The 14585-nt window shown below is 40.1% G+C and overlaps 1 protein-coding gene across 1 annotated transcript in view; it reads right to left on the bottom strand.

Moving 5' to 3' along the window:
• Nucleotides 1–13810, bottom strand: part of NWD2 (NACHT and WD repeat domain containing 2) — a 54111-nt gene extending 40301 nt beyond the window's left edge. Inside the window, exon 1 of the mRNA XM_068404104.1 lies at nucleotides 13660–13810. Within this exon, the coding sequence (XP_068260205.1) occupies nucleotides 13660–13810 (151 nt within the window). The remainder of the gene's footprint in view (nucleotides 1–13659) is intronic.
• Nucleotides 13811–14585: the final 775 nt, after the last annotated feature.

Genomic DNA, 14585 nt, shown 5'->3' with positions numbered 1-14585 from the left:
TTTGCATTCTGCAAAGTGCACAAGTGGAAGAATTCAACAAAATCTAATTCTTTCATTTAATAAAGCAAACTAGGGAAAGCTCCTGAAAACATGACCATTTACAAACAATTATTGTCATACAATTAAATGATGTGACAGGAGAAACTGAAGACACAGCACATTTAGAGACACCAGAATTAAGTCTGAAAATTATCTCTGCAGAACACCAAAGCTTATTACAACTAAGTACTCAAAAACAGTAAAGCCTGCAAGGCCAAGGATTTGCAACTATAATCAACATTAACGTGAAAGAAAAACTTGTGAAATCTAGAAGAGGACTTCTGAGTGAGCTGTGCAAAAATGCATAACAGGAGACATAAAAATGGCCAGTGCAGTAACAAAGATATGTGCAAAAATCCTACCAATTCATCCCGAGGTGTCAAACTCACACTTCAGAAAATTATGGAATTACCTAGAAAGCCGAAAAAAAGCTGTACAACCCTGGAAAATGTTTTTAACTATTGTGTGTACTGCAGTAGCTTTACTATTTTTTTTCTGACATCAGTAGACGAAAGAGAAAACAATCAGGGTATGTTACTAAAGCACTAGAGGTAACGAGGCAGTTGGCAATCAATAAAGTGATGGGATGTCACAGACATTTTGTCTCCTAACTGAACTGCAGATTCAAGTGCTGGAAGCAAACCAGTAGTATGTTGTAAGCTTTGTGAAGGCATAAAGCAGAGGTGAGCCATAAAAAACCATGAGAAAGCAAGACTCGTAAAAGTACACACGTATTTGACAGTACAGGCCAGCGCAGGCCCATTAAATACACCTCGTTCTGAAGAAATTCCAATAAACACTCCTATGTGACTTTACATCTGGCAGCACTGAAAAGCTATGGAAGAGCTCTGCAAGCACTGTTGGCTCTCCAGTAAAGTTGCCCTTCCCTTCTCTAAACTTTCTATTTAAGTTCACAAGTCACAAAGTTCTAATCCAGGTCGTATTCTTCCTTAAGTTTGGTGGAACATGGCCATGGTTTGGGTCACTACAAAACTGCTGAAGTCAGTTGGGCCAGCTGGAAAAGCATGACTGATAAATGTAGCCTACTGTATGGGCTTCAAGTGAAAGATGTGAAGACTTTTATACCAGAAGATGAAGAAGTCTTGAACCTGACACTTGTGGGTGTGCAGAGACACCCACAGAAGAAGTGAGAGGTGCTGCTTGCTATCACTGCAGTAAGTCTCCACCCACAAAGTAGTTTTCTTTGCAACAGACTTTTTTCCCTTGATGCTAAATGGAGAGGACTATTAAATAACATCACTGCACAGTCAGAATAGTACTTGGCTGCTATAGAAACAGTTATCAAAGATGAAGAAACTAAATGACAATCCCGGCATTTAGCCCAGATCAACAGGACTACATGAGGGAGGGATGCCAGAAACTCAACCACGCCTTGCCTAAATAAGAGAATCTCAACTGATTTCTCACAGGACTATTTCACAAGCCAACACAGCTATAACCTAGCTATAACCACCTACTTACAGGCACTGCAGTACAACAGTTTTTAAAACTGAGAATTCCAGGTGGGGTCTGCATGAAAAGTCATTGAGCATGACCAAATAGTTTACCAAACTGGCTCATTTTGATGGATTATGTAACATGAGAGGAAAACAGTGATTGACATGTAAAGGAAGAGTGATTTATCTTACCTCCATTCTCCCTTACCCTTTCCAAGTCTAATGATCCATATAAGCATTATTTTCAGTGAAGGTTATATAATCCAGTTGAAAAGGCCGTTTTTTATAAATTTTCAAGTGTCTGTTTTAATGAGTAAAATATTTTTGTGGTGACTTGATTTCACTATATTTTGTTGTCTTGTTCCAGATTTTATTAATTTCTTCTGCTTGCTAACCACATTTAGTTAATGATATATAATAAGGTAATAGTATATTTGCAGTTTAAGAGTCTTGAGGAGTTAGTAATTGAAAAAGGACAATACATATTCTAATCACTTACTCCATTTGAGAAGCAGATGTAGTTGAAACAACTAAGTTCAATTTTACACTAATACATTTCACAAGTGTGATACAGAAAATAATATTTGAAGAACTTCCAGAACTGGCATACCAATTTAATCAACCAGTGACTGAAGTACAGACTGTCTTCCAAATTAGTACTTTCAAATTATTTTAGCCATCTTCCCCAACTCTTTGCTCTTATTTCCACAATAATGATACCCAATGAGCTACAATGACCTTCAAAGGAGGATAAAGATCTTCTATGATGCTACACTCTCAACAGCAGTGCAGAACATGGCTGGGAGTGTGGACTTGACTTCATTTCCATTTCTTGCACTGCCAGACACTATCAAGTCTTTCTCAATGCCCGTGAAGGTATTTGTCCCTTGGCTACAGAATACCTAAACCCATCTGCAAGTCTTCTACACGTACATATGGTTAAACACAACCAAATCCACAGCGGGGGATCTCATTTCTTTTATTTGAAACAATTTTGAATTTACATAATAACTATGAGGAGCTGACTGTGGTATTAACACTGGAACAGTACACCAGCAATGTAATTGCTCAGTAGAATTACATAGTATTGTACATGGTTGATTATAGAAAGTATAAAATAGAAAATTCTTAATTAAAACAGGTGGAGTGTAAGGAGATAATTTGCATTTTTTGCTCTGTTTTCTAAAGAAAGGAAGAATATATGATGATCTGTGATCTGTTCTCCTTTGAAAAATATTTTTAACTCATGACTGACACTAAACGTGTCAGAATGATATTAATCTCAAATATAATAAATATCCCGTATGAGAATAAATCAGAAGGTAAATAAGAGAAATCCTGTAAATGAGTCTTCTCCTCCCATTCATAAATAAACCGTCAAAGGAAAAGCTGCAACATGAGCTATTAGACACTTCGAAAATGCCTTATTTGCAGGAAAGCTTCACCTGAAACATGCATCCCTTTGCAGGACATACATACATGGTAAAATAATCTTTATGGGAGTTTACTGCTTTATCTTATACATACTTCTCTTGGATGCATAGACCAGTTTCCTGACATGGTAAAAGGATGAAGAGGCAGAAACTAGATTTGAGAAATTTGTGAATGACATAGACTAGTGAAAGTTACTGAAACTCATTCTAAGCAAGGATATCTTCAGGGAATTTTTTACCTTCGGTAGTTTCTATTGACTAATGAGTTTATTTTGTATCTGTATATGTTGCAGTAAGTACTACCAGTAGCGCTATGGAAGACACAGTGCAGCAGTATGCTGTACAGTCCGTTTTCCTGTGTATTTCCTTAACTGGTTTGGAGGCAGCTCATGAAGAGCTAGACTATCTTCTGTCAGGAATGGCACTGGTATGTTTGCTCCTGCTTCAGGCAGGAGGACAGATCCGAAGGCCTCAAGAGGTCCCTTCCAGCCTCCTTGTCTGTGATTTGCACAACAATTAATAACTGGCTAATGAAGTAACTGGCTAATGAAGTAACTGCCTAAGGTCCTTTGGACCTCTGTTACAGCCACATGTTCCTGGTTTAAATGGCATGTCATTGAACTCAATGGCGCTCATTTAGCTCACCACAGATTGCTTAATTCTTTATAATCCCACTTTGTAAATGACTTGCATTTCACAGTAAATCATCATACAAACTTTGCTAGGGTCTTGATACGCAAAATTAGGGACCACACACACAGGAACACTTCAATAACTTGCTACAAGAGCATTGCATAATTCTTCATCACATTTAAATGTAATCCAATAAATATATAAGTAAATCAAGACCATTATCAGACAATAATATGATTTTATCATTTTCCTAACATGTACCAGTAACCACTCCTAAAAAGAGGATCAACACTTAACTGCTCGCTGCTCTCAGTATCTGAGCTATCAGAAATATTATACGTGAAGAAGAAAAATGGCATTTTCTTCAGAACAAATAACTTTGTCTTGCCAGAACAGTACAGATTATGAATCTAGCCACCAGGATTATTATCAAGTAAGAAAATATTTTTCCTCTAATCTCCTTTTCTAGAACTTGTGGGGCCTTTATTAAACAACAGTAAGTATGACAAAATAAAACCATGAAGTCCTTCATTTTAAGAAAATAACTTATAAAGCAGTCATACATGATTTATGTTATTTTGATTATGACAGTAGAGCATGATCCTCTAGATGTGTCATTCTGGCATAGGCAGGTGTGGAAAATTCCTGGTAATAAAATAACCCTTAGATTAGAGTCCTGCGTGACACACTGGACTCCTTTAGATTAGAGTCCATACCTTAGGCTCCTTAGATTATTGAACAGTGTCATTTCCTTATGTATTTCTTAGTATGGCTCCATTTTAATAAGCCCATGGAAATAAGGACATTCAGATAACTAGGTCTTCACAGTTAACCTCTCTTTCTGCATACAGACAGACAAAAATGGATCATTACAATGGTGGTTTTGGATAAAGTTACTCTTTTAGGGAGATACGCTTTTAGGTAGACCTACTCCACAGGTATTTCCACTTTTGGTTTTTGAGATGTCTTCTTTGGCTGAATACACAAGGTCTTGTTCATACAAAATTCCCACTGAAGTTAGGGTTAGGTATTTCACTGGGCAATAACCTATCTCAAGACTTGGAAAGGTTGTTAAAAGTACCAAGACTATTGGCTAATTAGTAAAGCAACCAGACAAATTTATGGAAGCAAAAGACCTCACAGATTATTAAACACAAATATATAATGTTTATCCTGTTGTCCCTCTTGTGATCTCTTACTCTTTCATCATGCATCTGAAACTACCAGAGTCACAGGAGGAGTATTGGGCTCCTTTGGTCTAACTCACTATGTCTGATCTTACTGCATTTGCTTCTTGTTTATGTTATATATAATAGCTGATGTACATAACTCTACAAATATGCATAACTCCTCTCATCTAAAAGTATTAAACCCGCATGGTTATTCAATGGTTCTCAATCATTTAAAAGTAATCTTAATCTAATAAAATCCAGTCAGTGAGATCGTTTGTGAATAAACACTGAGTGTAAGCTCAGGCAGCGTCAGGGATTCTGTTACAAATATTCTAAAGTGCCAGTCATTTCTTCCCACATTGCATGGTCAGGCATCAATCTATCTTGTACAAGAAGAATAAACAATACTAACTAACAGATAATATATATTGAAACCACTGTGCTAAAAAGGGGATTTTGAGGGTTTGCACAAGCCATTTATCTTGCCAATGATTTTTAACTTTGAACTTCTGTATGCTTCTGAATGTCTGTTTTGTACTTTTATGAAGTGCTGTAGCTTGTAAGAAATGCAAATGCTCTTTAGTAATTCGAACACATCAAAGGGTCTAGGCTTCAGAAATGCCCACCAATAGCAAACACTTCAGTTGGGGAGCTCCCTGAAACTAAGGCTGTCCAGATATAGCTCTTTGTCATTAATTCTCATTTCATCTTAACGTTTTGTAAAATGTTACTAATCAGAGACTCTAAATAATAATTTTACAAATAACATTGCTATGTATCCTACATACCCTATAATAACTGCATGTCTCAGTAGCTGATTCAGATAACAGAGAGCTGGAGGACAAAGCTGGAGATTTACAAAGGATAGGTGAGACTGTGAAAGTACTCAATTGCTAGTAGAGTGATATGGACTCCATTAATAAACATTTTTGAGTGTTTAATCATAACAAAGGCACATGTTACTACACTGAAGACTGCAGCTGTACAACCCCAAGCAAACGCTAGGAGCAGGTTGTACAAGACTGTTTTTCAGGCTCTAACAATTTGAAATCTGATCTGTTTAGCTACTTGGTCAGTCCCAAAGACTGATACTTAGCAACAGCATGACTCTGGATTAAGCCCAGTGTGGAAGTCCTGCCATTTGCTAGTCTTTTGAACAGTGTATTTTGAACAGTGTATTTTGAACAGTCTGATAAACCTAGTCTGTAAAGATAACTTTTTTTTTCTCTAGATCCAGTTTCTGTACTATACTGACTGCAGTTGGTCAGGCACAAGGTCTGTCCAGCACAGCATCTTGTCTCGGATCGGACAATGGGCATTAGCAGATGACTCCCTTATAACTCCCTTATAACTTCCTTACAGAGGGAGTTTAAGACCAGGTCAAAGATAGTGGCAGGCATGTGATTATGGTGGTGATGGGGTGGCTTACAAGAAAGAGTTGCATGTGGTACATCTCCTCCTCGCCTGACACAGCAGCATGCACCATGGTACTCTGCAGACTTGGGGCTCCCTCCTCTTTACTTTGCTACACTCCCTGCTTTCAGCTACCTGTGATTTAGCCCTACTCCCCTTTTGACTAAAGATTTTGGAAGTAAAAACCTCTCTGATACAAACCCTAAATTAGTAAGAGTAGCATCAGGCCAGTGGAGTTATTTTAGACTTGCACTGGCACAACCATGATTAAATTAGGTTCTCTAGTTCTATCTATTATTATCCTTCTTTAATTAAAATTCCAGTAAGGGGATAAAGCAGTTGCTTGAACAGCACTGCCTATATTAAAGACTGCCAGATTTCTCTGTATTCCATATACACGACTATCTATGACTACGTTATATTTATATCTACCACCTTCAATATATTAAAACCTTAAATTACTGGTAGCTAAATATTACTAATGTATTATTATTGCAGCCTGAAAGGATATCTTATCACAAAATGCTCTTTCAGCAGATGAAAATTCAAAGAAATTTGTTTCAGATGAAAAAATTTGCCAGACACTGCCCTCATATCTTGTATTAGAAGTTCAGTAGCTCCTTGATCTAAAGTTTTCTTTCCATATTAAACATTTAAAAGTTCTCCAAACAAAACTTAAAGTCTAATGTAGGATTTTGTCTTGTATGTTTACACATCAGTGAACTCATGCATGTGCCTACACAGTCGTGTACGTAAGTTTCTTAGAAGGTGTTATTTCACTGCATAAGCTTAGAGATAGGACGCCGTATTATGTACCTTTTGTACTACACTGTTCTTACACGATTACAGAAAGCCCACCATAGAATACTCGTGGTCTCCTTGAAACGCAGCCTCAGAAATCCTCATCAGTTTGCTGCACAGCAAACTGTTGCTCAGCTGAGAGGTCATCCCACTGCCCTTGATCAGGCAGGAAAGCAGCTCCCCCGTGTTGATGGGGGAAGGACTGTAACGCTACCTGCACGGTGCTGCCTCTCATTTTGAGCTAGGTCTCACACCTTGCTCAGGAAACAATTCACAATAAAGCATTGATTCAATGCTGCTGCTGTCCATCCTCTAACATATTATTTGAGAAATTAATATTCCATGGAATTTGCACAAGTGTTTCATTGTCCCTCACTGTACTTACAAACGATGTCAAATGTACAGGGGCCACAAGCTCCTCTTTGTCTGTCATTGAAAAGATGACCACTTTGCACAAGAATGAGGCACACTCCAGTGTCCTACGGGCATCCTGACTGCTCTATATTTCTAGTTTAATAATAAGATATGTGTGTATACATGTATGTATATATACACAAACTACAATATATGGAATCAGTCTAGCATACAAATACATCTGAAGAAATAAAGTAATGTTTGCAAAGTTAGAAAGGAAGAAAAGAAATTGTAGGTTCTGCTCTGTTTTAATATTATTTCTTCAATGCTAAGGAAAACAATCATAAAACCTAAGCTGCAGATGCATACAACCCTGAATGTTTACAAGTTTACTTGTGGATAAAATCTAAACTCCTCTGTAAAACTTTTACAATAGCATTTAACAAAACCTAGGCTGTTCTTCAGTAATGCTAGAATTATAACCTTGAGTGATGCCCTTTGAACATAAATACCCAGTTCTCACAAGGGGTCCTAACAGCAAGTTTGAAAATTGTCTATGATAGTGTGGCTTGAGTTTTACACATCCATTTATACCATTTTATACAGTTTATACTATTTTATATAATTTGTGTATATGTGTGCATGTGTGTGTATACACACACTATAGACACATATACAAAAATTACAGAAAAATAAAATTTTATTTTTTTTTTAAATCAAAAAAGAATGTTCATGTGGTTAAAAAATTTAAGTGTTGTTTTTTAAGTAGACAGGGTAAATACCTAATCCAAACTTTCGGAGCTGATAATTCCAGATGCTGCTTAGCAGGAAGGTGACTGGGTCTCAGGTAATTTTGCTTATTTCTAAATATCAAGAACAAAAACAACAAACTAAATAGCTTGCTTTTTATTTAAAAAAAAACCCCACCCCTTGATCTTAGTCTTGTTCCCCAAATGCACATCCTACCTTTTGGGTACATGAATGAAAAATACTGTTGAAAATCAAACAAAAGTTCTCAATGTTTCCACTTGCATATTTGGTATATTTAGAGCAAATCCTTAGCCTTGCAAAAAAAAGTTAAAGCCTACATGAGACTTGATCATACAGTCTCAAGGAGAGTCAGATCTTGCTTTCTGCTAAACCACACCAACAAGAGCTGTTCTGTGGCACAAGAGGAAAGAGAGAAAACTTCACATAGAGGCAGAAATACTGAAAACGGCAGGCTTCTTTCCAACCTAATGAACTGCAGGCATCTCGACTTCTGGGCCTCCTGAAATAAGACATATTTCAAATCAAGGCCCATACCAAACCCAGGTACTTGGGCCAACCATGTTGCTCTCCCAAACTCCGAGATACTCAACTTTATCTCTAAAACTATTGAACTTCTTTTTTTTTCCCAAGTGTAGCTTGGTTTGTAGCTCTCAAACACTACAGTGATGTGCGTTACATAAAACCATAAATAGGTACAAAGTTAGGTAACCAGAACTAACACTTAGCATAAAAAAAGTCCTGGAGTTATTTGTCTCCACATCTCCGCAACACCTCCTTTGCAATTTCATACACTTGAACATCTGTGTTTTCCTTTAGCTAAGGAATAAAATCCACCCAGATTATATAAAACTGTCTTTATAAAAAGATCTTCATGCAATGTAACCAGCCAAGGACATCATATGGTATTTTGGGGCTGGCCAAAATGGACTGTCATTAACTAAACATTATTCTGGCTTTTGAGTATTTTTCCACATTAACATTTCCTCAATTATATTTTTCTTAAGAGAAACAACATTTCAGGTAAAAATAATATAATACACCCGGAATATGCCCAGAATGAAAAGTTATACCTTTCTCTTATAACATATGGCACTAACTTTGAAATTAAAGCAATCATAATTCTTCATCTGTTAGGAGTTATTCACCCTCATGTTCAGTAGCACTAAACTACAAATGCACATAACATTTTTTTCTTTCAGATACACATCAACATGCATAAAAATAAATGTAATTCCTGCAAAGCAGCTTACAACAATAGGTGCAAACAAAAACATTAGTAAGACCCATTTCTGCAATCATTACTTATAGAAATAATCCTTACCTAGACAGCAAAACTAACAGCAGGTGAGAATTTAGCTTTATGTATCATGAGAAAATATGTAAATCGGGCACCAAAGAGTTGTGCTTTATTAGAATTGAGTGTTTTTCAAATTAATACAATGTTCTGGGTGATGCATGTCAATGGAAACTAAACTAAGTTGAACATTTATATAATAACTCAAGAAAACTCAAACTCATTCAATAGTACAAGACAATGAAATCTCGCTCGGGCAGTCTGTGGGGAAGCTGGTGAAGTTCTAATTGTACAGGTTAGTTTTATACCATGCTTGTACAACGGAGGCATTAAAGTGGTAGTAGTATCAGTAGTATCTTCTATTAGAATAAGATCTTAGTTTTACACTTCTACAGGTATACATAGGACTTCATACTTAAGATTGTTAATCATGCCAAAACTAATATTAGTTTTTTTTACAAGTAGTTTTATAGTTTAAAAAAAGGGTACTTGAGGCCCAGAAACCTTGAGGAACATAGCCTTTCTGTATTAAAAAGGGCTGTCAAAACAAAGCTTGTTCATGATCTCATCGCAATTGGTTCTGTTTGTACAGCAGAAATGTTTTGAATGACTAAAAAATGGCTACAAAGTGTTAACTGTCAAGATCCAGCAAAAAGCAATCCTGCGTTGGAAGAGGTATGCAGAGGTGCTGCACAGAGAGTGAGCAGTATGCAGCTGATAGCACGGATGGGAAAGGAGCCTCCTTACCATGTGAAGTGTTAAATGCAACCCTCTTTACACTTTGAGATAACACTGGCTAACACCACCTATGTCAGGACACACTCAGATGCTATATAAAGGTATTATCATCCTGTCTTCAATGGAACCACCTGTGTGTAGCATTTGGCTTTATACATCTCTCTCTTCAATGCATTTGTCTCTGATAAATTAAAGACATGAAAAGTACCTTCACAACCAAAACGTAAAGAGCTCAGAGTTAAAAATTATCAATGTCTTGACTAATCAAAGCAACAGCAAGACCTTAAGTCAAATTAGCAAAGGGTAACTTCTCCACTTTCAGGAGAACCAAGAGAATTTAAAATTATCAGAGTTTTGACTCTATGTTCCAAATCACAGGATTTCAATTTCAAGACAAATTCCTAACTCCAGTTAAGGCATCAGTTTCAACCGGGCCTTGTAATATTGCCTTATACCACCACATAATTTCTTGATATGTGAACTTTGCAACTCAAATAATTTTCTGCTGAAGTAGTGACAAGAATCATTGGAATGTTCTGAACTTATATCGGGTTGATGTCACAGCTCCATATAATGGGACCGTAGGGAAGTTTATACCTGTTGTATTTAATAAGAATTGTATGTTAATGGAAGCATCTATACAGGCACTACTGAGTAGCAGAGAAACTGTCATTAACTGATTGCTGTTACAGTCCACAGATTTCCACATGTAACAGTAAAAGCACTTATTACAATCAGGCAAATGTAACTTACTTTCCTTATCACCCTGAAGCAATAAAAGTATCTTGAGAAAACCAATAAATCATTTAAAGCAAAATCTTCAACCTCTCTTAGCCAAAATAGGTATTTAAAATGTCTGAATGCTTATATGTACTGAAATGAGAAAACAGACTTACTTATATTCAAATAATAAAGTAACTTCAATATTTCCATAATCTTCAGTGATATGAACATTGATTAATTGATATCAACAATTTGAATAAGACAATACTGTTAACTACTAGGGGAAAATACAGTTTCAGTTATCTACAAAATTTCCTCTAGAAAACAAGAGTCTGTAAAATGAAGCAATTTCATTCTTATTACCCATGCTCACCATCGCCACTTACTGTTGTTTTTAGAGATTTCTGTTTAAGAAATTTTACAAATAATCATTTTCCTAGTTGCATAATAAAACCATAATATATTTCAGTCATGCTGAAGCATGTTTGTAAAGAACAGAACAAACACTGATTCACCAGAGTGCTCCAATATACACTTATTAAATTGATATAATTCAAGAAAAATACTTTTAAGATTGTACACTTTAAGTTGTAGATGCCAAGTTTTCTTGTGACTGCTAGCATGATTAATCCCTAAGCTTCTCTGGCACCGCAGTTCAGACAGGTACAGGGCACAAGTGTATCGATATGCTGAAAATTAACAAGGCCTTAATCATGCAAATATACATTGTGGTTTGGGGCTTAAATATGCTACGTAGTTTACTAAGTTGGCAGAGTTTAACCTTTTTCTCCAGAACTGTTGCATTATGAACTCTTCTAGGTACTGTGCAAAAAGTATTTCTAAGTACTTTACTAGATGGTATCTAAATCCCATTGCAGGCTACTTTTTCTTGTTGATCCATATATTCTTTTTTTTTAACATCACATGCATTTAGTAATACTTCTGTATCAGTGATACCACTGAAAAATAGTCATGGTTGTTTCTGTTCATTTAGGGTCCCTAAATGTTCATGTAAGTGGTTCATGTTGGTAATCAAAATCTGTAACCACGCTGAAATGTCTGTCCCATACTATCATTGCTGAAAGCAGGAGCAATGTTGCAGATAAAATTTTGGACTTCAGAAGCGTTAATCACTGTGATCATATGATCACACAAAGAAGCTAATATAAATAATCTTAAACTGACTTGAATTATTTTCTTCTTCTTAGTGTTTTTTTTTTAAAGCTGAAATTTTGAAATAACAATGCAATGGGAAAATCCTGCAAATGGATATATATGGCTTCAAACCCTAAGTTTTAGAATTAGTTTAGTGGGGTTTTTTTGTTTGTTTTTTATTTTAGTAAATATCTAGCTAACATACCAAGCTATCCTGATGATAAATGCCGTTTCCATCAAATACAGAGGCATCAGTAGCTCCACGGTTAAGGCGATGCTGGCAGAAATCCATTCCTAATGAATAACGTCTCTTCTAAAAATCCACACCCATTTTCTTTCAGAGCCAAATAAACATTTTTTTGATTATGGCTATTTACATGTCTTTGCTTAGACTGCAACAGTAAACTTCAAGCATTTTCATGCCCTCCTTAAAGAATGGCATCTTTTCAAATCAACAGGGATGTTGGATGCGAGAGCTGAGAGTTTCCTTGCGTCGAGAACAATTCCTAAGACCTGGAGGTGTGGGAATTCTTCAAGGCAGTGCTATGCCCACTTTTGTGCTTGTGAGCGCTACTTCTCATACTCATGTAAGTATTGGCGCCAAGACAATTTTCGCTTCAAAATTCAAACTATTTTGTCATTTCAGACATGATTTTCAGATCTCTGATGTTTGCATAAAAGGTGACAGTATTGTTGAATTAGAAGTGTTGGGGGAGGAAGGTGGTGGGTGGTGGAGTGAAAAAGAATTGGGCTCATTTTTACAGAAAAGCAATGTCATAGGTGAGAACGCTTAATTTATTACTTCCGTGCTTCGAGTGGGAATATGCTTCAGCAACTTAAATCGTACGAGTGGGAATGACACGTTCTGAATGTATGCAAATTCCTCGTATCAAAGGGTAATTTTAAAAATAGGCTTTAAGTAGCAGGATGCCTAATTAGTTCAGATACCGACTATGCAATCCCGACATTATTAAGCTAAAATTGCAGGTTTCAGTGCGTGCTTCCTCGGAAGCAGAGTACGACCGGGACCGAAGGATCACATTTGCTGTAGCATCTGCCGGCGGAGACCCGCTTTCAGTGTGCTATGAAATCAATTGGAAACTCCATTAACCAGCCTCCCCAGGAGAGCTCCACAAAACATCCCCCCGGAAAAGCTTCCCCTTCGCTAGAAGGCAAACCCGCTACCATGTCCGAGACCCCCGCGTACCCTGTGCCCCGCTGCTCCGACACCGCCAAAAAGACAGACCCCCCCCCCGGTGCCCTTCAGACACGTCATTTATAGGCATAAAACTTCAGGAGCGCAGTATACCGGCGCCTCCAAACCCCCCTCCGAGCTTGCTCACCGACACCCGGCACAGCGAGCCGCCCCAAGCGCTGCCCCACGCCTCGCATCGCCAGCCCACACCACTCACCGCCGCGTCCGCCCGCCCCGCCCCGCCGCCCGGCGGGACGGAGCGGCCCCGCTCCCCGCAGCGCGCCGCCCTGGCGGCCCTCGGGGCCGGCTGCGGGGGAAGGACCGGGAGCCGGTCTCGGCCACGCCGCGGACCCCCTGAGCGAGGGCGCCCGGCGCTGCCCGGGAGCTGCGGGAAGCGCCACGGCGGCGGCCGGGGCCGGGGATTGGCGCGGGCGCTGCGGGCGGCAGGGGGAGCTGCGGGGAGCGGCGGGGCGCGGGTTACCTTCGGGGTTGGCGCTGATGAAGACGCGGACGCTCCTGCCGCTCGGCACCAGGTGGGACGGCAGCGCCGAGAGGTTGCCGGAGAAAGCGGCCCGCCGCAGCGCCGCGTCCCGCGGGCAGGGCAGCCTGCCGCCCGCCCCGGCCGGCCACATCCCGCCGCGCCGCAGGGCGATCCTCGCAGGCGGCCGCCGGGCCCCGGTTCAGGGCAGCCCCTGGACCGCCGCGGCGGTGGCGGCAGCGGCGCTCGCCACCGGCTCGCCGGCAGCGGCCATGCGGACCCTCCGGCTGCCCGGGGCCGCCGCCTGCCTCCTCGGCGGCGGCGCAGCTGGGGCCGGGGCCGCCGCCCGGCGCCGGAGCGCAGGGGCAGCGAGGAGGAGGCAAGGCGTTGGCCGCCCCCCGCGCCGCTCCCCAGCGGCGGCCAGCGGCAGGGAGGGCGCAGGAAGAAAGTTTGCGGCGGAGCGGTGCCGGGCGCGGTGGCGGCGGGACCGCGGCCCCACGGCGGCAGCCTGGACCCCCAGCGCTGCCCGGCCGCCGCGGAGAGCAGCGGGAGGCCGGGCGCCGGGAGAGCCGCTGCGCGGTGCGTCCGGCGAGTCTCTCGGGTTCCCCCTCCGCCCGCGAGGGCTTGCGGTGTCCAAAGCAGGGACGTCTCCGGCAAAGGCTGACGACGCCTTCCGTCCTCCGAGTGTGTCACAGCCCCGGGATCGGATTTTTATAGGAAGACTGCTGCCGGCTCATCCTTTGGGCTCTGAAGAGTTCAGAGCCCTTCTTGTGTTTTGTTCTGTAATCGCCTGCACAGGAGTCCCACCTGCTCAGATGCAAAAGAGAGATGCTCTTGCTGCTTTTTTCTTTCTTTTTTTTAATCAGTTATTTATTTATCGGAATAAATGCAAAGCCCCGGTTTGAAGAATGAAAGAGGAAGGAAGCAGC

Source organism: Nyctibius grandis, chromosome 6 (assembly GCF_013368605.1).
Source record: "Nyctibius grandis isolate bNycGra1 chromosome 6, bNycGra1.pri, whole genome shotgun sequence".
NCBI lineage: Eukaryota > Metazoa > Chordata > Aves > Nyctibiiformes > Nyctibiidae > Nyctibius > Nyctibius grandis.
The sequence above is the reverse complement of the archived record's forward strand: the minus strand, read 5'-3'. Positions and strand labels throughout refer to the sequence as shown.